Source organism: Lichtheimia ornata (assembly GCF_029851405.1).
Source record: "Lichtheimia ornata isolate CBS 291.66 chromosome Unknown scaffold00009, whole genome shotgun sequence".
NCBI classification, from domain to species: Eukaryota; Fungi; Mucoromycota; class Mucoromycetes; order Mucorales; family Lichtheimiaceae; genus Lichtheimia; species Lichtheimia ornata.
The window spans coordinates 592,115-617,451 of record NW_026695329.1 but is presented as its reverse complement, the minus strand read 5'-3'; the positions used below and the strand labels follow the sequence as shown (position 1 = coordinate 617,451).

Sequence of the window (25,337 nt, the reverse complement as noted above, 5' to 3'; positions counted from 1 at the left end):
TATTAGTTTACTCGTTCAAAACCTTCTTGGCGAATTGAGGAAGAACAAAGGCAGCCTTGTGAATTTCAGCATTGTAGTAACGGCACAACTTGTCTTCTTGTTCGGGGGTCCATCGGCGAAGAGGTTCACGCAAGACAGCGTTAGGATCCTTAGAGCACATGATGTGACCAATTTGACCACTGGGATAAGTGGGGATACAGGTGTAAGCATAATCGACAACGGGGTAGAGATCCTTGCAGAAATCCTTGACCTTCTTGATCAAAGGAAGGTGAAGCCACATGCATTCGCCTTGAGTGCTGAACACACCCTTCTCAGTCAATGCCTTCTTTTGCAATTCAAAGAACTCGGGACCAAAAAGACCTTCAGCAGGACCTACATGATCATAACAACAATGCATACAAAGTCACTACTCCCATCCATGATGATGATGACACATCGATGAACCTTACCATCAGGATCAGATGAATCGGTAATGATAACATCATACATGTTGACCTTGCCTCTCAAGAACTCAAGACCATCACCAATATGAACGGTAGCCTTGGGGTGCTCAAAACCAATGGCCATGTTGGGAAGATACTTCTTGGAGACACGAGGAACGGCTTCATCGATATCAACAAGGGTAACCTCGTCGACAGTATCGTGCTTGACGACTTCACGAAGGACACCACCATCACCACCACCAATGACGAGAACCTAATTCTTACGTGATCAGGGATCATCCTCCTCCTCCTCCCATCCATCATGTTTTCCTTACCTTCTTGGGGTTGGGATGCGAGTTCATGGCAAGATGAGTGATCATTTCCTGATAACTGTAACAGGCGATTCACGTGTCAATCAATGCCTGCATATCGATAATGATCTCGCCCATGAAAATACCACACCACACTTACGAGAATTCATCACGTTCGGTAGCCTGAATAACACCATCAAGAACCAAGACATTGCCATAGTTGGAGGATTGGAAAACGAGCACATCCTGGAACTTTGACTTTTCAACGTGAAGGATTTCCTCAACCTTGAGAGCCATGGCTGTATTGTAACAAGAAATAGAAAACGAGTTAATATGTCGTGTGGCTCCTACTCGAGTCGCGATCGCAACAACTGAATTGCAGGTTGACCTACCTTGACCAGGCCATTGGCCGTTCTTTTCAATGAACCAGCCGTCGTTGATGAGGGGATGGGTGAGAGGAGTAGCCATTGGAATAAGCGAAAGAGAGAGAGAGAGAGAACAAGTTAACTTTGTTAAGATTTTTTTACTACCGCCAGAGGTCTCGGACCTTACTCACAAGGGCTTTAGGCGGCGCTGTCAAATCTTTTGGTCACCCCACACACGCTCTCACACACACACACACATTGCTACCGTGTTGCTTTGGATACCACATCCATGCTTGGGTCCTCCAACTCTAATAGCCATTTGCCAATAACAAATGCATACATACATGTATATGAGTTCCCGGTATCTGCAACTCATGCTTGAACGATCCACAAATAGATCACGTATATACACACTTTATCCTTCTGCTCCTCTCTTTACAACAACCAATCATTGCACCCATTGACATCTTTTCCGATCTATCCACAATGCCCGACTGACAATGATATCGTATTAGTTGTCAGTTGTAAGAATACGAATACGTATGTGTGATGTGCGTGTGGGGGGGTGAAAGCTTACACAGAATGGATAATAAGGTTTATCCCTGCCAACTATGATGGAGAGGCACATGGCACAACGCACCCTGTGCTTTGCTCTTTCTCTCTCTTTCTTTCTAATACAGAACAACGCAATGCATGATCCCCAAGTGTGATATATATGCAAAAGTTTCAAAGAAAAGCGATCTTCTACAATGCCGCACCCTTGTTTACAATTTGATTTCCAATGCATCTGCTGCACTAAAAAAGAGCTGATTCCCAAAAAAAGTGATGCATTAGATAGAATACTTGGGCCGGATGCTCGGCATACAAAAAGAATATCACTTTTACCGAGAATTTCCGTCGTCGATGCTTTGAGTACTTGTTTTGGATCATAATACACATCATTCACAACAACATGTTATGCATGGGCCAAAAGGAATGTTGATATTGTTACAGGCTCTAGACAAGTAAGGGATACCAAATAAAGTGAGACCGGAGGGCGATCGAAAGAGAAAGAGGAATTCTTTTTCCATGTGCTGCTTTGGATAACGTGTGGGAAATGACATCAAAAAAAAGTTCGGGTGCTTTGTTACAATACCCCCCAAACATGATTGGCTTATCACGTTGACCCTGTGGGTGTCAGCTGCTTGTGCCCAAGTGTGGCACCGATGGGTCACCCACGGACATGCTTACCATATGCAGTATTTCGCATATCAAAACCTTTTTGTTATTTGCCACGCGGGTGATGCCTTGGCTCCCCCAAGGCATATGACATCCCATTAAGAAACACTCACATACATATGCAGCCAAGCTCCCACGGTAAAAAAGAGAGAAAAAGAGATAGAGAGAGAGAGAGAGAGTTAATATAATAGGGTGGGTAAAAAACTCATAGCTCTGCTTTATTTTTTATTCACCAACCATGAAAGCTTTCCAGCCACCCATTTTCAGGTGGATTGTTTCCATGATGATGGTAGTGCTGTTGTTGATAGGAGGTAGTAGTAATACTAGAACGTCTAAGAGGTTGGCGTGGATGATGGTAAATGAGTGTTTTTTGTTGAATGTGCTCCCAGAGAACATTGCGTCTGAGACTTTCGGAAAGCTCTTTACGTAAAAAATGGTGATGGTCGGCTGACGAGGTGGATGATGATGATGGGGCTGGCTTGATCGGAGATGCGATGGTATAGGATGATGCAGTAGTTGACTTTGTGCGGTATTGTTGTTGTCGTTGCAGCATAGCCGACAACAAAGAGGGTCGTGGTGTGGGTGCACGAGGTTGTGTCTTTGTAAATCGATCATCATTGTTATTATTTCGATGACTTGCTGTTGAGGAAGGTGTGATTAAAATCTCATCGTCATCCATGAGTTCGTCGTCGTCAAGAAAATCATCATCGTCGTCGTCAAGTAAAAAGTCAACATCGTCATCCTCATCGTATTCATCCTCATCATCATCATCTTCATCATTAACCAGCATGATTTGACGATGATTTTTGGGTGGTGGTAGTTGTGATGTTACTTGTTGAGTGGATGGCGGGTTGTAGATGCAGTTGTTGTGTTGATGATTGGTGTCTTGAGTCCGCGGCAACTGCTGCTGCCATGTTTGGCGATCATGCGACTCGGAAGAGCCGTTATTGGATGTTTGGTTCGTGATCACTGCGTCGGTGGTAGCAGAGGCATTACAGGCGTTGAGCTTATTATGACTACTATTGGGGGGAGTGGTCTGCTGGTGCGACCACACATCGTGGCCAGGTGATAGAGATGAAAGAAAACGTTTAATGGATGAGCAGGTTGATGAGCTGCTTGTGGATGCAGACGATACGGGTGAACAGGTTCGAGACGAGCTTTGAGGTGGAATATAGGAAAAATAATCATGCTGCTGTTGCTGTTGTTGTTGTCGCAACGATTGTCGTTCATGATACCAAAGACGCCACGACATGTTCTCCAGCCGTTCTCCATTTTGTAAATGTGCCTTACACTTGCTGAACACTATATGGATCCATTGTTAATCACAATGACAAAGAAGAAGAAGAAGAAGGCCAAAACAAAATGTTTACCATTCCACATGGCACTCAAGTCGTCAACATCAACATCATCTATTCTGTAGATGGATTGGGGAGACAAGGAGAGCATGGGTTGTTCAAAGATGTGTGTCATGGAAGGCTGTCGACAAGCAAAGAGTAAAGGATGGATGAGCGAGAGGGGATAAAGGCAGCGACAGTAGTGAGTGAAAGAAGTGGAAAAAGGAACGAAAGAGGAATAAATGCCAATGAAGTGCCAGAAAAAGCCTAAGGAGATCAGGGATACCGTCACATGTTGCAACACGAATTGTACGATTGCTGGTAATAGTCTTTGTTCTATCAACGGGTGTGATGCTCGTGCTTGCACAAAGAGATAGTCCCCCATGGCACATGTCATTTACTCATTCATCCATTCATTTCATTTCATTTCAGGATACGTATACAATATCACATCCATCACACGCCATACACAAAATAGTAACGATAATGATGACCTGCGTATCCTTTGTTCCCCAATTCCGGGCAATGAGTGTGGATAAAAGAGAAAGGGGGTGGATGTGAACAGACATGTTAGTAAAGTGAGCCATGTATGTAGGAGATCTTACATAACAGCTTCCTTGAACTCCCCCACGCATACACACACACCTCCCCTTCTGATCACGCTTGTCTCCAGCGGAACTTGGTTTCACTCGACTTGCTATAAACGCCGGCTCTAGAAAAGCAGCGACAACTGAAAAAAGTATCCAACGTGTCTCCCTTTAATATATAATGCAGAACCACATTGTTATCCCGCCTCAATCCCCATCTGCAATCCCCATTGTCGCTCCTTCCGATGCTACCGTCAACAGCTCAACAACGTCGACTATCAACAAGCCACCCTCAAAACCCGTATCCAAAGGTGTGCATATGTCTTTTTTCGCCTGCATAGATACCATGAACGCTCACATTGCACTGCGATCTCTCTCTTATTAGGCAACACCAACGCAAAAAGGCTGTGTCGAAATGTTATCATACATGGCTTTTGTAAATTTGAAGGAAAAGGGTGCGAGTTCAATCATGAAGCGGTGCGTTTATTTCGAGAGAGTTGTTGTGTATAGCAACAGAGATATCAATGAAATGAACACTTATTGTCGCTATAGAACAAACCATCACCACCCCAGGAAAAGGCTGAAATGTAAGATGGATCATGGGGAAAAACAAAAAGCGAGCGACATTGTGGAGGAAAAGAATGCATAATGGCATAGTGGACTCACACATTTGGGGATGCATAGCAACGGCAAGGTGCGTCTTCCCCGCACAGGATCAGGCGTCTTTTCATCCATGTCAGCAGAAAGCATCAATGCACCCGTTTTTGTACCTAAATCGACACCTATAACTGTATCAGCAGCAACAACGGCACCTTCATCGATGACTGCATCACCGTTGGCTAATAATGTCACCACCAATAACGGCAACAGCAATAATACAGCAGCAGCAACAGCAACAACAACATCCACAGCAGGTGAGTAATGATGCACATACCCCTACATGTTTGATTCATCGCTCACCTATTATTCAACAGCAATACCTAATGGTGAGCTAGGCATTCCTGGTGATCATGGGCTTTTTTTCCAGCGATTAGTGATTTCAGTTGCTTACTATGTATAGGGACTACGGGCACATCATCAATCTCCATGCAGCAATCAGACATGCACGAATCAAAAAGCCGCATGTAATGTATCCACATCCAACCATGCTATGATCCATCACTTATCAGCTTGCATTTCATTCATTCATAGCACATCCACCGATAGTCAGTCTTTTGGATACACGCAAGACATGTCAAATATGACGAATAGCTTCTCCAATTTTGGATTATCCAATGATGTATGTATGGATTCTATGCAACGTTTTGGGAATTGGGCTGACCCATTGGATAGGGATCTACATCGCCAGAGCAAGCACAATCACCTACACAAATGATGGCAAGTATGGGGATGATGCAACCTGATCCCTATTATTATATGAATGCACCCGTTTTTGCTCGTCAACCGGTAAGTGGATCAAGCATTTATTATTCATATTACACCACCAACATGCCGATCATCTAGTTACAATATCACCTCTACGCATCTAATGCTCCACCTGTTTCGAGGCTTCTTCCACACCACCGCACCATCCAATCATTCTTCATGCCCGATAATCTACGAGAAGAGCTTACACAACGAAACGAGACAACGCTCATGTCGGCACCAGGTACGCTGGATTGAATGAAAATGGGCAAAAGGTTACGTCGCTAATCGGCATGTTGATGTAGCTCATGATCTTGGCTTACCACAAGAAGTGCATGTGTATCATTCCCTGTATCCTCTTCAACATTCACAATTGGCAATGCCAGGAGAAGTAAGCTCATTCTTTGGATATCCCACATCTGTGTACAAGGCTGTTTCTAGTGCAGATGGACGCACTTATGTATTATATAGGATTGATGGTACGTTGGTGGGAGGGGGAAAGATGGTATGAAATGAAAAAAAAACTGACATCGGTGGTATTCGGAACAGGATTCCGGTTGTCCAAGGAGCGTGCTATGAGTTTTGTGGAACAATGGCGAAAGGTGCAGCATTGCAACATTATATCCATCCACGAAGCATTCACTACAAGAGCTTTTGGAGACGCATCTCTCGTTTTTGTTTACGACTATTTTCCTTGTGCACGAACATTGCATGATGTGTACATGACACCCCAAGGACAAATGACATTGCAAGGAGAGCTACGAACCAAAAAGAATGGCAAGACAATTGTCTCTGAGGAAACCATATGGAGCTATATCGTGCAGCTTGTATCAGCCATCAAAACAGCACATGCCGCAGGATTGGCTATACGGAGCATAGATCCAAGCAAGATCCTTGTTACAAGCAAGCATAGGTAACATGCATTAGGAGTATGTCAACGTGTATTTTATTAACCACTTGGACATAGGATACGAGTCAATTGTGTGGCAGCATTGGATGTGATGGATTATGAGACCAAAGACAGCGTTTGCAGTGCTGAGAACCGTGAGCAGGATTTCATTGCGTTGGGCAAATTGATATTGGCGCTCGCTTGCGGATCACCCATGGCACATCAGCACCTTCCCGAATGCATAGAAACCATATCACAAGATTATTCTGAGGATCTCAAGGATGTCATACTTTACCTTATCACGTCAGAGGAAGAAGACAAGGATGTTGACGAATTGGTGGCAATGATTGCGCCGCATGTATTGGATGAAATTGATCGTAGTCAATCGTAAGTGTGATATGTCCCAAAGCAACCCGTTCCACGCATTGACTTATACATGCAACCTAGATACAATGACTCTTTTGAAAACGAATTGAGTCGAGAATTAGAGAATGGTCGACTGGTACGACTTTTGATAAAGATGGGCTTCATCAACGAACGACCAGAGTAAGTGCATCCATTTGGGTACTTGGGGGATATGCATGAATGAAATCAACCGTTTTGTGTGCGCAATGATAGATTTGACATGGACCCTGGATGGTCAGAGACCGGTGATCGATATATTATCAAACTCTTTCGAGATTATGTATTCCACCAAGTCGATGAAAATGGTACTCCTGTAATTGACATGGTACATGTTTTGACATGTTTAAACAAGGTAAGGGCGGTATGCAAGATCATGTGACATGTGGATCAACTTATAGTGCTTTTTTTATTTTAGCTTGATGCTGGTTTAGATGAAAAAATGATGCTCATGTCACGAGACGAGCAATCTTGTTTGATAGTTAGTTACAAAGAAGTCAAGAATTGTATCATAGCCGCATTCAAAGACCTGACATCAGGCAGGAAATAAAATACAACGTTAATCTAAAGCAATGGGTGTGGCTATTTATTCAACAACCAAAAATCTAAAACTCGGTCACGTATGTTGAGACCAGAGGGGGGGGCAAGGGGACTATCTTCTAAGATGGGGAGGACGAGATTGCAGATCACCATTGGTCTCCATATACAGTCGTAATACGGACCGCATTTGAGCCGCAGCGTTGACATCTCTGCCAAGGAACTATAGACAACCATATATTAGTTGGTGCTTCAAAAAAATGCAAGGAACTTACCCCGTGCTCATTACAACGCTTCACCGCATAAATCAGATTGCGCCAAGTGTTGTTGCCTAACCAACGTCATATCAATTGCTGAACAACGATCTTCCTTGTACAACCAAAGAAACCTACCGACTGCAAAACGCTGCTGGCATAGATTCGACCGGCCAATCACAGCGCCATCGTCGTCCTTGCAATGCAACACTTTCCGACCTCTGGTACCTTGGGCAGTCTGTACCCGATTCCTCGTCTTCCTATGTTTTGAATAAAAGAGCCTATTAGTATATACAAAGAGAAGAAACTCTTGTTTCCACATACTTGTGATTGCAATGTAGCCGTCGATTGTCATAACAAAGACGCAATTCTGCGCCATCATGCCGACAGGTGATGCTGGTACGGAATTCATCGATGAAAATGACCAATGCCTGTCTGCAAAGTCTTTTGATAAACTCCTATATAGTAAATGATATAGATGAGCATAGAGAAAAACAACTATCAATGTAGCTTACCCAATGGGGAAGTGGCGCATAACCACGCATATGCCCAAGACTGGCATCTCCATACGCAACAATCGTTTCTTGCTCAGGCCGTTGCCACCCGATGTCTCGTCTTCTGAACCTCCGCATCCCTCTCCTTTTTGCTTTAGATGTTCTATTGATGAACATGACTTGCTCTCTCTAAAGGAAATGATAATAAATGAGTTCATAGTCATAGCAATAGTAATCTTCATGTAGCAACTTTAACTTACTGGTGAATCAGGAGGAGAAATTCCCAAAATCTCATTGATCATTACTTGTTGGTATGATTGACGTGCAGAAAAAAGAATCCCTCGAGTGATCCTATGCTTGAAGTGGGAGGAAAAGTCTCGCAATCTTTGAAATAGATAAATGTTATCAATACTAATCATAGTACATGCCATAAAATTTACCAACCTATTGCTGTTGCGGCTCACACAGGCAACATGTGCCTTGAATTGATTCAATCTTGGTACATTGGGGCTTTCTTGCGCCAGCTGGTCGTAGACCTCTTGCATATTGGCTTTTTGTCGATTGGCTAACGTGTGCTTGTAAACCCAATGCACCATCGTTGCATGTTGATAATGCCTTGATCGAATTTCGACAGCACTCAATCTTGGTGGATTCTCCCCTGGTTGTACTTCTAAGGTTTCTTCATGATGAATCCCAGTGATAAACTCGCGCTTTCCTAATAGAATATAGGTGTCAATACAATCGTAGTCTGATAAATCCTTATAAATAACTTACCAGGATCTATCCCCACGAGTCGGCTGTTTTGAAGGCGATCTTGATTCAATCCTTGAGGGGCCTTATTGAGCATGTATATCCCCGTGTGGATATTAGCCAAATCAGCATTATTCGCCACCTCGCGACGAGCCGTCTTGGCAATTTCAGGGAAAAAGGCTATAACAGAAAAGTGAGCATAAGATTTAGCGTGCTTCTGCTAAAAGTACATACGTGGCAGGTTTCTTGGTTGAGGTCTTTCAAACATGACATTGGCTGTAAAGCCATCGGTACGCATGTAATGAGCAAATCGTATTGCAGTTCCAGGTAATTCGCCTACACATAAGTTGATACGTTAGTATTTACCTTGATTTCCACAACCAACATGCTTACCAGAGTAACGCCATCTACGGCGTTGGACGTAATCGATATTAAATAACGCTTCCCATAAAAGTTCTTTCTGCCGGGGTGGTTGAAGTGTTGCATCAAATGGAAGTTTTGCTAAGACATTGCCGTGCTAATTGTAATGTAAAGATATTAGAAATGGCAATGGCAAATAGTACACCTTATCAACATACCTGATTTAGACATATGGCTGGTACCAAAGCATCTTGATCCTGGTCACGTGCATAATGAAGGATTGCCCAAAGCATACGCAAATCGATACCGAAAAACCCAACTTGGGTTTTTCCCAATGGCAATATAGACCACCTCCTGGTATCGAGTCCATCGGCTTGCAACAATAGCCACATGCTAAATCTCATCAGTCGCATGGCCAGTACCGGGCCAAGGCCTCGACTTGGTGTACTTTGCATCTCCACCAGGGGTACATCAGCGAGAAGCCGTTCACAAGCTTGATGTATCTCTCTATATCAATAGCGTCAGCATATACGTAAGCAAAGAGATCTCCAAGTAACACCTACTGATAGACGTCAACAAATTGGGTAAAATAATGTTCATCCGCTGGTGCCAATTGTGGTGGTGTATTTGCTTGGTGGTTTATGATACCAGTACTCATGATAGGGGCTGTGGTGAACGTCGCGTTATTAGTATAGGTATAAGACCATCAATCATACACGATGTACTTACCCAAACCCTTGAGATTGTTGTAGACATCAAAATTTGTTTCTGATTGAACCATATGCTTGATGTATCCATCACACAGTCGACTAACGTACACAGGGATGTTTCTCCAGAGCATGTTCTTGACGTCTTTAAAAGTTGATAAGCGATTAATCAACGGTCAAAGCTTAGCATAAACTTTGGCTTTTTTGTTGTCACTTACTTCTCACCGCTTCTCTTGCAAAGCGCTCGCTTAATGTCGAGAGGAGTCTCGGATACATTGCAGGTGGCTCGTAGAGTGCTATTACAATAAATTAGTCATCTAATCACAGTAACGGGCAAAGCGGATATCTTGTTTTACCATTGCCTTGTGCATTTCGTTGCATGGGTTGAAAGTGATTTGTGTATGTATTCAACAAGTCTCGGGCAGCAGGGTCTTGGCTTGTGATATCCTATTCAGATGCCAAATGGCATTAGATTTTGGTGAGGTGATAAAAAAAAGCATATACACTTACCACATTCTCCAGCGTAGGATTGTTGGACACGAGCTTGTATGCCCATGTCCACAAGACTTGGTTGGTAACAGGTGGGATTAAGAGACCTTGTCCAGCCATTACTTGTTGACCACCGGGTCCAGGCTGGATCCCATTGCCTGGCATATTGATCGTGGCAAAGTTTGGTGCCCAATTGTCTTCTTCGTCATAATCACCGATGGCACGCATAAACCTCCTGACATGCATGTTCATGAGATTATAGGCATCTCGAGAAAGAATGTTGTGCTGCTCAGCAATGGTAATAAAGGTACCCTATATTGGACAAAAAATGTATGTAAGTATAACCTCAGCCATTCGATCAATCATTATCACTTACCCGTAAATACTGGTACTCAGGGCGTAATATAGAGCGAATGTCGCATGTACGATTCAAGCCGCGTATGTTACGTGCATTGCCGCCGAATACATTGTTGATTTCCTCTGTTCGATCAATGTCCTCTTGCTGCTGTGGCACTGCAGCCATTCTATCAAGATGAAATGAGAAATACGGCTTTCATGATTCAATAAAAAGGCGGTGTATGTGTATCCGTACCTGTATGTATGGATGTGGATAAATCGATGAGGGCAACAGAAAGATGTACGAAGAATTGATCAAGGTAACGAGAAAGAGAGCTGATGGCAGCTCTTTTTATTTAGGGAAACTCCTTCTAGGAATAACAGGTTCTTTGTTGATTCTTTTTCCAAGGTTGCATGTTCTTTGTTCGTGGTTAAGGTCACTTGATTTTGAGGGTGAGGGCCATGCGGATTTCTTTGTTCGCTGCTGGCGGGGATTGTTCACCTCCATGAGCTTAATTTTAACTACCATGCGTACACCTGCACATGCTAATTTCCTTCTGGGTCGCTTTTTATCCACTGTACACGGTTAAAAGTGAAAATGGTGCGATGTAAACACTTACTTTCCATAGCTTTCCGTACGCACTTGTACTAGCAGCTATGCGTTACTGAGAATAAAACCGCTAGGTCTTTGTACTTTATAACGTATGCATCATTATGTATAAAAACGAAGGCTTTGACTATAAATGGACATCCATAGTTATCATAAAAGGGGTACCCACTCTATACATTGAATCCAGATTGTACGAATGCGAAAATTCCATCTTTGGATAAAAAGCGACGCATAACAAAATTAGCATGTGCAGGTGTACGCTTGGAGGTGGTTAAAATTAAACTCATGGAGGTGAACAATCCTCCCAGCGACGAACAATGAAATCCGCACCCATGAAATCAAGGGTAACTGTGTCTTTGAGGTTCCCATATACACCATCTCATACAATGCCACAATATTAAATAGTTGATCAAACTCAAAAAAATGCACTATTGGTGAGCAAGTGTCTATATCCATGTATGTAATATTGGAAAAGGATGACATGTAATGACGCTACGAGTGGAGGGTGATCTCGGGGTAGTGCCAATCTGGGTACGAGTGGTGGTGCAGCTGATTGATTCTTGATGATCCCATAAAACGACCCGCAGCTATTTGCATACTACTGCATGAAAGAGATCATGGTGGTTAAACCGATGTAGTACCAAATTCCATCCCTTTACCTTGGCCATCCAGCTCCTGGTCTCCAAAGGTCCTGCGAGGAATGTCTCCCTGTAGCCATCCTGCTCTTATTGATATCCACCATGTTGGCATCCAATGATAGCTGCATCCATAGAAATCCCAAAGGACCATAAGACAAGTAGCTTGTTGAATAGCACATACGCTATGATAAATGCAGAGGTTGGCAGACGTTGTAGAAACGAATGGATCACCAATTACCAATGGTAGCCGTATGAATGAAATCCTGTCGACATCCAATGATAGCTGCATCCATCAAGAATCCAAAGGGAACAAGACAAGTAGCTCGCTGAATAGCCCACATGAAAGAGGGTGTTAGTAGGCATTGAAAGAATAAATGGATCAATTATTTACCAATGATAGCTTCATCCATAGAAATCCCAATGCACCAGAAGACATGCAGCTTGCTGAATACCCGCGTACTATAGTAAAAAGGGAGGTTAGCAGGCGTTAAAGAAGAGAACGGATCACCATTTACCAATGATGTCCATATGCATGAAAACACGTTGGCATCAAATGACAGCTGTATCCATAGAAATTCCAATGCACCAGAAGACATGCAGCTTGTTGAATAGCCCACATACTATAATAATAGAAGAGAATGTTGATTGGGATTGGAGCCAAAACACGGATCATCCACTATTTACCAATGACAGCCATACGCACGTCAACATGTTGGCATCCAATGACAGCTGCACCCATAGAAATCCCAATGCACCAGAAGACAAGTAGCTTGCTGAGTTAAACCACATGCTATAATAAACGAAGAGGTTGGCAGGCGTTGTAGAAACGAATGGATCACTATTTACCAATGATAGCCATATACAGGAAATCCCGATGATATCCAAATCAAGCCGATTCTTTGCAATCGTCCGCTTGTTGATAAGACCCGCTACGTTGGTACTCGGCTTGAAAGCGATGGAACGATACTTGATGGGCATATGCACTGAGAAGATTGAGTAATATTGAAACCACCAAAGATTGCATACTTACATGATGCCGAAGAACCCTTACAAAGAGACAACGAGACAATCCTTGCTGCCCAAGACCACATGCAAATCGAGAAAGCATTGTGCATCGAAAAGCCCAAACCAGATCCTAGCTGCGGAGTGACATACATATGGCTAAAGAGCGATTTGAATGGCAATCGTTTTTCATTGGAAATCGAATGCAGCTTGACGATGAATGCCTTGAGGAGATGCATAAATGACCTTGGTAACACCAAAGATGTCAACGCGGACTCTCATTGCTTGTTGATGACATTATCCATCCATAAGACGCGTATAGTTGTAAAGATCCATCAAAGGAATCGCCAATAACCAGAACCACCAAGAGATAGAAAGCTTGCTGATACCAAAGATATACAAGTTGTTCCTTGCTGCTGATGTGATCAATCGATAAGGGACCTTTGTTTCAGGATGCCCACCGAATTGCCGATAACGAGAAGAACCAGATGATGGGATAAAGCTTGATATGGCACCAAAGATATGCATGCTGTTGTTTGTTGCTGATACAATCCACTCATAAAAGACGTTCATTGACTGACATTCTCCGGAGAAATCGCCCGTTGCTGGTAACCAACCACCCGAGACGCAATAAAGGTTGACACCACCAAAGACATAAACATTTCCCCATGGCTGACATGATTCATCTATAAAAGATGCACCATAAACAATTGTCCAAACTCATCCAACAATACTTAGCAATCATAGCTGTGATCTTGTAAACTCCAAAGCACCAAAAGACAAGTAGCTCTCTGCAATGGTCCCTCTAAATAATAATGGTAGGCGTTTCAGCAAAGGTCCCTAAAAAGCATGAGAGCCATACATACCTGAGCCATGGTGATCACAAGGAATTGCAACCAAATACACCATCCGAAGGCAATACAATAATCAACCTGCAGCGCCAAGGTATGCCACCATATGTACCATACTCTCATTGGATCCTGAAATTGGCATCATAAGAGATATCCACCTTCTCTCTGTAGGCAAGGAAATCAATAGCCGTACTTGGATGGAGGCCGTGTGCACAGCGGATGCCTTTTCAAATTGGCCTTGCCATCGCATCTTGAGTCACACTGTTTCCGGGCCAAAATTCCCCAGGAGAGCACAGTACTATACAATGACATCCTTGACGTGCAGCCTTGATAATAATAGTATCGCCGAATGAGGCTCTGCCACTGTATGGTGAGTGGTAAATCCACTTGAATCCAACCAATCCCATCATAATGAACACTCTTACCTTGTGGTATTTCCCAATAGCATAATTGCATCAAATAAACCCGTATCTCCACGTCATCCATATTGTCTTGCTGCTGTTTCACTGTAAGTCTTGTTAATTAACAGGTTTCGCTTTGTAGATCCAATACCACGCATACCACTTGAGCCAACCATACAGCATTCTTGCTTTGAGATCCGTATCCTGTTGCTGCCAGAGGTACCATCATCCAACATGTTCAACCTACCATAAACGCAATGTGAGATAACAAGTAAAACCAACCCACACGCTTTTGTTGTCAGCATACCCAAAAGAGGCAATGTAAAGACGTCTTGAGAACTCTCATTGTGGACAACTCGGGAAGGAATGCACACGACGCCTCATTGGGTCTTGTATAGACGAGACAACACCAACCTACACGCGAACTTTAGTACCACAATGTTCAACTTGAACAATAAAAGGAATTGCAGCGATTGAACTTACATGTTGTATTGGGATGGAAGCTTGTGTCATGGGTAGATCGCGCACGTGCTTGTTGTAGCTGAATGTGTCGCCATTGACCACCTGTTCACCCATTGACGGTGTGCATTGTTGGCAATGCCAGAAGTTAGTGGTGTGGAGAGTGTAAATGGAGTTGGCCTTACCTTGCATCGTTGTGAAGCGGGAGTGGGAGAAGGTCGTTCCTTTCATTGTTCCTGATTTGTGCCTTGACAATATCCTTTACACTTGAACCGATAATGACAATGCGAGGTTTCATGTGAGTATTAGCCCTCGAACAAGTAACCGAATCACTATTTACCAACAATAGCCATGTATGCACGAAGACATGTTGACATCCAATGACAGCATCATCCATGATAATTCCAAGGACCAGAAGATTGGTAGCTTCCTGAATAGCCAACGTACTATAATAAAAGAGGAGGTTGGTAGGCGTTGAAGAAATGAACGGATCATCATTTACCAATGATTGCCATATACACGAAAGGTCCACACCCACACTCGGTGTCTATGCAAAAGCTCATGTTGAATACGCTGCTGCAGTATCCGCTTTTTTTAGTTTACCTTTAGCACGTCCATATTTTCATCATAGTAATCCATTCCATAGCATAGTGTATCCTCCTTAATTAGCGTCCTGATCGAAAAGCAAGTGCCCCAAGTCAGCATACATCACACTTTTACCACACGCTCTCTTCATACCATTGCATCATACAATCATCCGCCAGTGATTGATCCCAATAGCATCCTTCGCATCAGCTGCATAATGGGTCCAAAACGCCTCACCAAAGGATATCTCTGAATAAGCAGCAACATGTTAACTTTACCATCGATCATCACAAAATGAGTCTTTGCTGATGAATTCATCATTCTTCTCACAATGACCTTACCCCGAAATGATATCATGATGATCAGCTACATACATAAAGATTTCACATGCACAGTTTATCTTTTTCTTTTCTCTTGTTCTCATAATCGACATGTCATCACAAGCTATCGAAGCACCAAAATGCTATGTGGGAGACATCGTCTCCTATAGACCTGTCCCAGGTGGTATGTAAGCCAAGACAACTTTTGCTCTGCTACTACACCTAACCTAGTATTCTGACCTCGACAATGATTATCATGGCTTATTCTAGTACCTCACACTTCTATTGGAGTAATTGAAGAAATCATTACCAGGCCTTTGCCACTACTTGGTTACGTACGCATGTGAGGATTATCGATGCTTAATATGCTATCAATGTTGATTATTAATGTCCATCTTGATGTAGGGACGACGGATGCCTGTTTTTCCTAGAACTTCAGAGGAAACCCCATACTACCTAATCCATAACGCGCTCACTAATAAGTACACATATATGACATTGAAATGCGCTCTATGTTTTGCTAAAAGTATCAATGCTTATATTTATTACTAGTTTACCAACATACTGTGATGGTTAGACGGCTGATTCCTCCTCGTGAATAAAATTTTGGTTTCCATGCATCATTTATGCCACCATAGGCATAAGGACACATCCAACCCATTGATAAAAACCCTAGTGTGTTGTCGTGAACCTGTATACACCCGTTACTCTTCGTTATGTTCGGGTTCGTGTAAAATGGAATCGTTGTTGTCGTGGGGGGGTCGTTTTAGGTGTGGCTTGTGGTGGCAGCGGGCAATCCCTCGGTGGGCGACAAAAATTTTGCTTGCTGTATCAAAGTCGTTCTCTCTCTCTTCCGTTCAAATTTAAAGTAGTCGTAAGTTGACATAGACACGCCATGACGACGACCCTCCCCACAATGCACGCAACGTATCGATAGCCAACACATACATACGATATGGATAGATAATGAGCGCCGAATTGGTCTGGGCTTTGGTTAAGAACAACTCATCCTTCCTCGTCAAGCGTCCTAACGGCGTCGAGTTCACTGCTGAACGCGGCAACTTGACCAACTTGAACACCTTCAAGTACTCTGGTCTTGCTAACAACAAGGTAACGTTGCCGTTAGCAACCAATGGTCAAGGCAATGAAACGAGTCGATTAACGAAAACGATATATACTTCAGGCTGTTGACATTGCTGCTGCTCCCCGTGGTGTCCGTGTCACCCTTAAGAAGGCTAAGCAAGCTAACAAGCCCGCCAAGTCTACTCACTCCTACGTCATTGCTAAGTCTCGCCGTGCTTCTGCCAAGTCTGTCGCCAACTTGGTTGCTCGCTCTGGCTACCGTGCTGATTTGCGCAAGGTAAGGATACATCATACATCAATTACAATGTGTGGATAGGTATCTCTAATATGGTATTCCCCCCCCTTTGCTTAGGCTGCTCTTGCTCGCACCTCCGCTGTCATCTCTTCCCAAGCTCCCAAGAAGGCTCCTGCTGCTGGTCCCGCCAAGGGTATCCGTGCTGAGAAGAAGGCTGCCAAGATCTCTGCTTAAACATAGAGATGGTGTCTTATTCGTGTCTTGAGCTGGAATAAACTTGGATTGTCTACGAATTGTTGATAATATCTCACGTCGATTTATCTTTTGTGTGACAACCACCAACATTTCACCCATCAATACAATGCCACTCCATGGAATCCAATTGCACAATTCAGAATGTATTCATCGTACGTAAAAAAGGGAGTGCTATTAACATCATGTAGGAAATTGTATAAAGTCGCTCAATACATGTTGCCTGGTATCATCATCGTCGATTTAGCCTTGCATGGCCATTACGATCTCGCGTCGTTGGTGTAGTTGTTGTAGACGTTTGTGATGCACTGCCGTAACGGATGATAATACCCTTTGCATTTGAATAAATCTTGGAGATGATCTGTGCATATCGTCTTGGGTCGTTGGCGAGTGGTAGCAACCATTGATCGAGTTGGGCTGTTGTCTGGTGGATAGCATCTCGAGTATATGGTGAAAGGTAATAGCGGAGTCGCAAGAAGTGTGCAAAAACAATCAATGCAAGAATGGATGTCTGAAAACTAAAGGCATGGTTGAGTATGTTGCGCATAAAACAAAAAAGGATGTGGATCCGTTACCTAGCAACACCCAAAACAAGTTGACCCATCACTCCAATGACTTCCACATACGCAGCCAGCTGCATGGCAGTTTCATGGTTTGAATCGGTGTATTGCTTGATAGACTCACATGTCTGGGCGACCATTGGATTATCGTTCTTGGGGAAAAAAGTAGGTGCAATTCCACTGGGGATGTATGCGAACATATGGAAGAGTGAAAAGACGAGGAAAGGAACCAATGTCACTGTATAGATCGCGCATGAATTATTGACCATGTACCTCTTGACTTTGATCTCCCCTTTTCCCCTTTACCTATGATCGGTTGGTAAGAGTACCAATAGAACGCCAATGCAAAGTACTGTACATTCTCATTGCGAATAAACTCCATATCAAACTTCTTGGGAAACTATACCATCGTTTTAACATGCCTTGTCAACCCTCTCATCATCATCATCCCTTACTATTACCTACCCCAATCGACTTCCATATCACAATTCCATATGATACTAGTGATCCCGCATAGGCTCGCTTGTAATAGCTCGAGTATGGATGTAGCGATAGTACAGACATGAAGTATAAAAGAGCATTTGCCACCATGCAGACATGACCACACCACCAGTAGAATTGTGGATGCTGAATGAAGAGACGCGTGAGATGTTGAAGAGATCCAATTGACGATGGTGGGTTTGAAATACCTTGACAAGAGCCGAGAGACGATCTTGCAAAGACAATTTGCTCATCTGCTGTTGTTCTTGGTGCTCTTCGGTCATAAGAATGTGGGGAAGGAGAGAGAGAAAATGAGGAGAAAGATGACACCCTTCAAAATGACGGATGGTAACACACAGTGACTTTATAAGAGAATAAAGATTGTACTCCTTTTAATTACATCAGCTGACTAGAATTTGAGGGGAGGTTACTTGCTCCCAGCTATCTGGAAGACTGGGATCGGCAAACATCTTAAGAGCTCGCCATCTTAAATGGTACGTGCCTTGCATAACAGGCACAAACCTGTCTTCGGTCTCAAATCCCTTTGGCACATAAGACCCATTCCATCTGTTGATATTGACAAAACCTTTTTCACCTATAATGTTGCGTTCAAGGTAATTGGCTTGATACGCTGTGCCAAGTACACGATCATTTTCATCCACAACCTCGGCTACCATATGCGCTGTTCCAGTAATGAATCGCGATAGCACATAAACAGATGCATTGGCTGATGTAGGTGGAGCTGTACGATCCAACACAAACTTATCAAGTGGGCTGTTGCCAAGCGACAATCCTCCTTGTTTTAACTGACTTGCATCGGCCAAAAATGGGAAACCATATCCAAAGATTGGAAGCTGCGTCACGTTACCTTCCACACCTGCATAAGGTACATGGGCATGCACGTGACCAGAAGAGGCATCCACCAATTGCACTGAACCACCAAATATTGGGTATGGCAAACTGCTGATCATATCTCCATTCACGCTATCCACTGATAGCTGTATTTCACGCGATTCACCAGGTGCCAATGAAATCGTATCCACGTCAAATGAAAGCGTAGCTGTAATATCGGCATTGTCTTGTGCAGGTTGAAGAGGTGCGTATCCTTGCTTGCTCACGTTGTATGGCATTACGGCAACACCTGGCACATTCTTCAATACATAGCTCACAGGTCTATCATGCTTATTGGTCACCGTTAACGTTTTTGGTGTGCGACGAATAGTGTCATTGAAACTAAATTTTGCAGGATCCAAGAAAAGGCGGCCTTGGATAGCATCATAGGCTAGAATCCAAATCAATCAATAAATTCATCACCATCGTTGTATATATACTTACCTTGAACAAGTCCGGAGCCTTGACGAATAGGATTATTATGCTCCCCACTTTCTACAGGTGTCATTTTGGCATAGCTTTGTAGCTGCTGACGAAGAACAACCGAGCTGGTATTCAAGCCATGTGCTTGCTTATATAAAGCGCTCACACCAGCTATATAGGGAGAAGCCATAGACGTTCCTGATAATGTACCATAGCCACCTTGTGATAATGGTAATGTTGAAAACACATAGCCACCAACACCTGCAATGTCAGGCTTAACATCCATTTCACTGGTAGGACCAAGACTTGAAAATCGTGATACTCGACCCGCTGTGCTAACAGGCACCTTTGACAACTCCAAGTTAAAAGTCAAATTGAGAGGTTGCGCCTTTAAATCATCCAGCAGCGATAATCCAGCCTTGTATGATACGGCTGCCACGGGGATTGTAGCAGTTTCAGTGGATGGCACAAAAGTATCCTCGCCTTGGCTGTCATACAGAAGCATACCAATCGCCCCATGTTTGGCGACAATGCCCGCCTTTTCATCAAATTGGCATGTACCACGCTTCACAAGAACAATGGCACCTCCAATCTCATTTTCCGGTTCCGTTCCTTCACATGCATCATGGTCATTGTTACTAGTGTTGCTATAGGCAACCAATGTTCCATTAGGAAAACTTTTGGTGGTGCTACCAAGTGCGTACGCTTGAAAATAGGGGGGGGGAATCGTTTGCTTCAGTCAACTATTTTTGGTAAATCCTCAATTTCACTTACGAAAATGGTTGCCATTGTCAGCATACACATTGGGGTGCAAGCTGTATTCATTGTCAATTGAAGCAACAGAAATGGTATCAAAGCCCGTGCTTGGCGAGGAGATCATGTAAATGCCACTTGATCCTTCGTTTCCTGCTGCCACGACCACTAGAGTAATAAACGACCTTCAGCCTATGTTGTTGCAAGCATGTATACCAAATTAGCATACCTGTTACATTGCGACTAGAAATGCGATCAGCTACTACAGATGATGGATCTTCAGGCCAGCTGTTGGGACCACCCAAACTGAGATTGATCACGTTACAACCTTAAAAACAAGTCCTTGGTTAGGAACATCATCATCCATCCACGTGTCATGTGTTGTGTGTGTATACATACCTGCTTCATATGCCATGATCATTCCTTTGATCACCAAGTCTGTGCTTGTTGATCCATGGCAACCAAAGATTCTCCACATGCCCAATGTCGCTTTCGGAGCGACACCAGTGAAATTCTATAACATGCATTACTACATGCCGTAGCTTTGAAATTGAAAAGGACTTACGTATTTCTTGTCTTCTGCAGCAATAATGCCGGCAACATGAGTACCATGTCCTGCACATGTGTCGAGTGGCGTCTTCCCTGGATGTAAAGAGTTGGGGTTTTTGGCATCGAGATTATCGCCAACAAGATCGTATCCTTTTGCAACCTACATTTTCGGCGTCGTCTATGTATTAGTCTTTGTTGTTGAAGCTCACGAATCTCACACCATCATCAACCTATACCTTATAACCTGGTCCAAAGCCTCCTCCCAAGCTTGGATGATTGTAATCCACACCTAAGTGTAGTATATCATTAGCCGTTGTGTTCATGCATATGAAATTCCCTCATCTTACCGGTATCGATGATGCCAACTAAAACACCTTCACCATCAAGACCCAACTCTGAGTGAACCCGATTGACTTGTGTCATGGCATGTGAAAATGGCAGTCCTGATACCTCTGGTGAGATATCGAGTTCTTGGGCACGAATGATGTTATGGCGATGGAGCTTGGGTCTTGGTACTTCAAACACAGGAAAGACGCGTTTGACAAGATGCTTCTCCATGACATGTCGCATCACTTGATGTTCAGACATTGTTGCTGTATTGGCTGCACGAATGCCGGGTTGTTCCTCCATATGAATTGAAATTCCCCGAAAGATGCTATCAGGTTGATGATTTGAATGATAGTCATGTGCCATCGTCCATCGAAATGATTGATGTTCACGTTCGACTTCATCTAAAAATTGCTCTGTTGTGCCCATGTAGTCGTCGCTGAATTCAATTATATAGCGTCCCGGGAGCTGTCTATTGTTGTTGTTGGCAAAAGATACCCACTTGGGATGATCGATGTCGTTGGCCGAACCAGCAGCCACCACCACCAACGCCATCCCCGTGAGCATCAACAGCCAAAGGAATGCCTTTTGGCCAACAGGTGTCGGTTTCGTCACCGTCATCATGAAGAAAGCGAGGAAGAAAACCGATAGCGAAAAGGGGAAAATGTCGAGAAATATTCAACATTGAGAGAAAATGTTCCCGTGTGTTTGTTGCGATAACAACAGGACGCGGAGAGTGCTCGCTGAATTGGTATTTACCAAACCATCCGCTGTTGTAATGCCTTTGGAGGGTGAACTTGTTACTTGGTATGCTACCCATACCATGTTTAGATACACTATATGGATAACCTTACACTCGTATCCAGATGTACAAAGGGAAAGCTGCTGTTGTTGTGCAACTTGTCAGAAAATACAATCTTTATTTGTTTGGTAGCACACAACATCTTGCATAATGCCGCCACATGATCCATGGTACACAAAAGATGCATGTCATATAAAGATGTGTGGAACCATGTGATACGTGAGTCGTCGTGACAACTATACCAACCATTACCACTTGCTCCAGATTTCGAAAGCATCTGCAAAGTAGGCTCAGGCTCCATCGATGGTTTCGATACGTATCGAATCGTATGTTTTAAGCCTTCCTCCTTCAAAAGGTATTCTGATAATCCAAGATTCATCACAAGTATAAGAAGTATCGGGAATTAGCATCACTTTGTATTGCGTTCCATAGCCTCGCCTTGTATGTTGTAATCAATGTAAGTTGCCTTGGTGATAAGCATTGCTCAGTCTACTATGGCCGATATCACAAAGACTCGGTAATTTCGATGTCCTGGCTGTGAACAACATCAACAGCTACAACTATACCTTTATTTAGGAAGGTGATCCACCACCCAAAATGATATCAATACAATGGATGAGATATAGAAAAGGGTCTGATCAAAGATGTTTTTCCAATGATAACACAATGACTATGGATACAAGTGACAAGGGCAATGAGGAATTTGCTATATGAATGGGGATCTCAGCGTATAGATATAGCCATGGACACGTGAGCTTGGATGATGGGTCGTTGAAGCATAGTTGTTGTTGGGAGTCGTTGAGGGGATTTCCATTTCTGTCACAGTGGTGGTCGAGGCAATTTCTCTTTTTCCTCCTCCTCCTTTACTGCCAACTTACTCGACTTTAACGTTTAACCTCACCAACCCACTTGCACCCCACACACAACAATGAGCAGCAATGCGTTAAAATACCAAGGTTGCCTATCAATAGCCGGCATTCGACACAATTGCTTGCGAGGCATACAAGCGGCTCCCGTCATTCTCTTATGGTTGGTGTTTGGTTGGTGCTTTTGGGCCTATCTCATTCGGCTGTGTGGCGGTCTCTTGCACGATGGCCATTTAGCACAAGGTTTCAACATGTCCACACGCATAGCCATCAGATTGCACTTACAGCTCTATTCTCTTTTCTTCAGGCATCCTGTATATCGTATTTTTCCAGCCGCTTTTTATCTTATGCATATGGAGTTTTTGGAAAGTGACCAACACACCTCCCGGTCGACCTGCCGATGTAAGGATTATACCATACATGATATGCTTTTGCTCATATTCCTTTTATTAAGATCATTCGAGATCAAGACCTTGATGACCGAGAAGATGTACAGCTTTTGAATCATCAGCAACCACAGCCTGAAGATGACGCACAGCAGGAGGGTGATGAAGAAGAAGGTGGCGTTAGTCGTACAAGTGTTGCTATTCTCGATGTGGGAGCAGCCAATGAATCCAGGGTCAGCTTGGCCCGTGCCTCAACTTCCAATGATGCTGCTGTCAATATGCGAAACGTTTATCCTCTCATTACTGTCAAGCGGAGTGGTGCCAAGAGATTCTGTAAGAAATGCCAAATCGAGAAATTCGATCGTACGCACCATTGCAGGATATGCAAAAGGTAATATCAGGATTGGGGTATCTAGTGATGGCTTTTTACTAATGCATCTATCGCATGAACATTTAGTTGCACATTGAAGATGGATCAGTAAGTTGAGGGAACAATCTGGAATATGGCATGAACGTGTTCTAAATGAGGTATGACTCCTTTGTCTTCAACATGCAACGTGTAGTCATTGTCCATGGTAAGTGTACGAGAAGGGGTTAGGTTGCTTGCAGAGGCTAACCTGTGGTAATAGGGTGAACAATTGTGTCGGGTTCTTCAACTACAAGTTCTTTTATCTATTTATCCTTTATGCATCTCTTCTTTGCCTATACGTATTCCTCACTACATTACCCCCTACCATCGACATGGTGAATGGACCAATGGTAAGTTCCGCTCAGTCACCTGGATTCATGCATGAGGAAGAGACTTATGGATGATGATGTAGAGTATATTTGGTCTTGATTTCAATTGGCCTCTGCTGCTCTTTATTTCTGGCATCTTCGGCTTATTCCTATTACCATTCACAATATTCCACACACGGCAAATCGTCAAGAATCGAACGACTATTGAGACGTACGAGAAAGCCAACTTCAAGATGGGACGTAGCAGGAATGGACGTGTTGATATCATGCGTAATCGACATTTCAATCCATGGGACTTGGGCTACAAGTAAGTGTTGGACATACAAGAAAAGTGCAGTATGATTGATTTCAGGATCACAGGCAAAATTTCAAGCAAGTGATGGGAGACAACCCTATGGCCTGGTTTCTACCAATGGGACGACCGTAAGTGATATCCATAGAAGGCTTGTTGGGGTTGGTGATATGTATACTGAGCCCTGTTTTCTTCCCATCCTTTATAGACAAGGTCAAGGCAACTACTTCCCGATCAATGAATATGCATACAATACCCTTTCGACAGAACCAGATGATCAATTTGAAACTTTTTGATGTATATTTTCATAATACAATAGACTACAAAGAGATTCTTTTAGCCATCAATGTATCTCAAGTGTCGGGCCTGAGAGACTTTGTCAATGCATGAATGCTTTTAGATGCGTGACCCTTTCTGACATATTATGTTTTATGTAGCCATGCCGTGTTTGATTGTACAATCTTGAGAGAGCCCATTCAAAATCATCATAATGAAGTGTAGGGTCTTTATTAGACAAAGGTGATCAGCGTGTCCGAGCGAACCTTCTGACCAATTTTCAAGTTCCAGGCGGGGGTCATCCGCTCTCATGGTTGTCGTATTTCAAGTACCAATATACACAGGACTTCTTATGGATATGGATATGGATATGGATGTGGATGTGGATGTGGATGTGGATATGGATATGGATTTGGATATGGATATGGATATGGGTTTGGATATGGATTTGGATACGGATTTGGATTTGGATTTGGAATGGTTGTGCTGCGTGGATGAGAATCATGGTGATTACTTGTCGAAGTGTCAGCAGGAATGTTGGGCCATACATTTGTGTGTTTCTGATATTGGTGACGAGGAGACTGAAGACTGCTGACGAGTACGAGTACTAGTATGGATGATGACGGAGGACGAAGACGACGATGGTGGCAATGTAGCAAGATAGCTAGATGGAATAAAGCATTGTTTATTTATTACACG

The 25,337-nt window shown here is 43.4% G+C and overlaps 9 protein-coding genes across 9 annotated transcripts; 3 read left to right on the top strand and 6 right to left on the bottom strand.

Moving 5' to 3' along the window:
• Positions 1–7: 7 nt before the first annotated feature.
• Positions 8–1,201, bottom strand: O0I10_003111 (spermidine synthase; the record flags this gene model as incomplete). The annotated part of the gene is made up of 5 exons (XM_058483183.1): positions 8–372; positions 450–696; positions 758–812; positions 894–1,032; positions 1,126–1,201. The coding sequence occupies 5 exons, from the start codon at positions 1,199–1,201 to the stop codon at positions 8–10; spliced, it is 882 nt and encodes a 293-aa protein (XP_058346272.1).
• A 1,344-nt stretch (positions 1,202–2,545) lies between these two features.
• On the bottom strand, positions 2,546–3,786 carry O0I10_003110 (uncharacterized protein; the record flags this gene model as incomplete). Its single annotated transcript, XM_058483182.1, has 2 exons — positions 2,546–3,618; positions 3,687–3,786. 2 exons carry the CDS (start codon positions 3,784–3,786, stop codon positions 2,546–2,548), a joined length of 1,173 nt encoding a protein of 390 aa, XP_058346271.1.
• A 632-nt stretch (positions 3,787–4,418) lies between these two features.
• On the top strand, positions 4,419–7,482 carry O0I10_003109 (uncharacterized protein; the record flags this gene model as incomplete). The annotated part of the gene is made up of 14 exons (XM_058483181.1): positions 4,419–4,548; positions 4,623–4,714; positions 4,790–4,824; positions 4,922–5,151; positions 5,298–5,361; positions 5,429–5,516; positions 5,570–5,683; positions 5,741–5,885; positions 5,947–6,120; positions 6,191–6,554; positions 6,609–6,917; positions 6,978–7,076; positions 7,149–7,287; positions 7,351–7,482. The coding sequence occupies 14 exons, from the start codon at positions 4,419–4,421 to the stop codon at positions 7,480–7,482; spliced, it is 2,115 nt and encodes a 704-aa protein (XP_058346270.1).
• Positions 7,483–7,584: 102 nt separating this feature from the next.
• On the bottom strand, positions 7,585–11,046 carry O0I10_003108 (uncharacterized protein; the record flags this gene model as incomplete). The annotated part of the gene is made up of 17 exons (XM_058483180.1): positions 7,585–7,692; positions 7,745–7,800; positions 7,862–7,983; positions 8,048–8,181; positions 8,239–8,406; positions 8,478–8,601; positions 8,662–8,932; positions 8,992–9,147; positions 9,202–9,303; positions 9,361–9,484; positions 9,546–9,834; positions 9,891–9,993; positions 10,057–10,179; positions 10,253–10,330; positions 10,391–10,481; positions 10,545–10,835; positions 10,900–11,046. 17 exons carry the CDS (start codon positions 11,044–11,046, stop codon positions 7,585–7,587), a joined length of 2,487 nt encoding a protein of 828 aa, XP_058346269.1.
• Positions 11,047–13,406: 2,360 nt separating this feature from the next.
• O0I10_003107 (uncharacterized protein) lies at positions 13,407–13,984 on the bottom strand (the record flags this gene model as incomplete). The annotated part of the gene is made up of 3 exons (XM_058483179.1): positions 13,407–13,795; positions 13,839–13,914; positions 13,976–13,984. 3 exons carry the CDS (start codon positions 13,982–13,984, stop codon positions 13,407–13,409), a joined length of 474 nt encoding a protein of 157 aa, XP_058346268.1.
• A 2,707-nt stretch (positions 13,985–16,691) lies between these two features.
• On the top strand, positions 16,692–17,277 carry O0I10_003106 (uncharacterized protein; the record flags this gene model as incomplete). Its single annotated transcript, XM_058483178.1, has 3 exons — positions 16,692–16,835; positions 16,909–17,085; positions 17,161–17,277. The coding sequence occupies 3 exons, from the start codon at positions 16,692–16,694 to the stop codon at positions 17,275–17,277; spliced, it is 438 nt and encodes a 145-aa protein (XP_058346267.1).
• A 250-nt stretch (positions 17,278–17,527) lies between these two features.
• On the bottom strand, positions 17,528–18,619 carry O0I10_003105 (uncharacterized protein; the record flags this gene model as incomplete). The annotated part of the gene is made up of 5 exons (XM_058483177.1): positions 17,528–17,813; positions 17,871–18,093; positions 18,162–18,255; positions 18,321–18,482; positions 18,545–18,619. The coding sequence occupies 5 exons, from the start codon at positions 18,617–18,619 to the stop codon at positions 17,528–17,530; spliced, it is 840 nt and encodes a 279-aa protein (XP_058346266.1).
• Positions 18,620–18,736: 117 nt separating this feature from the next.
• Positions 18,737–21,899, bottom strand: O0I10_003104 (uncharacterized protein; the record flags this gene model as incomplete). The annotated part of the gene is made up of 8 exons (XM_058483176.1): positions 18,737–19,617; positions 19,671–20,354; positions 20,424–20,570; positions 20,632–20,730; positions 20,802–20,916; positions 20,968–21,111; positions 21,188–21,240; positions 21,299–21,899. The coding sequence occupies 8 exons, from the start codon at positions 21,897–21,899 to the stop codon at positions 18,737–18,739; spliced, it is 2,724 nt and encodes a 907-aa protein (XP_058346265.1).
• Positions 21,900–23,008: 1,109 nt separating this feature from the next.
• Positions 23,009–24,658, top strand: O0I10_003103 (uncharacterized protein; the record flags this gene model as incomplete). Its single annotated transcript, XM_058483175.1, has 9 exons — positions 23,009–23,189; positions 23,254–23,348; positions 23,401–23,723; positions 23,790–23,810; positions 23,896–23,907; positions 23,962–24,091; positions 24,154–24,377; positions 24,431–24,493; positions 24,571–24,658. 9 exons carry the CDS (start codon positions 23,009–23,011, stop codon positions 24,656–24,658), a joined length of 1,137 nt encoding a protein of 378 aa, XP_058346264.1.
• Between the last annotated feature and the right edge of the window lie 679 nt (positions 24,659–25,337).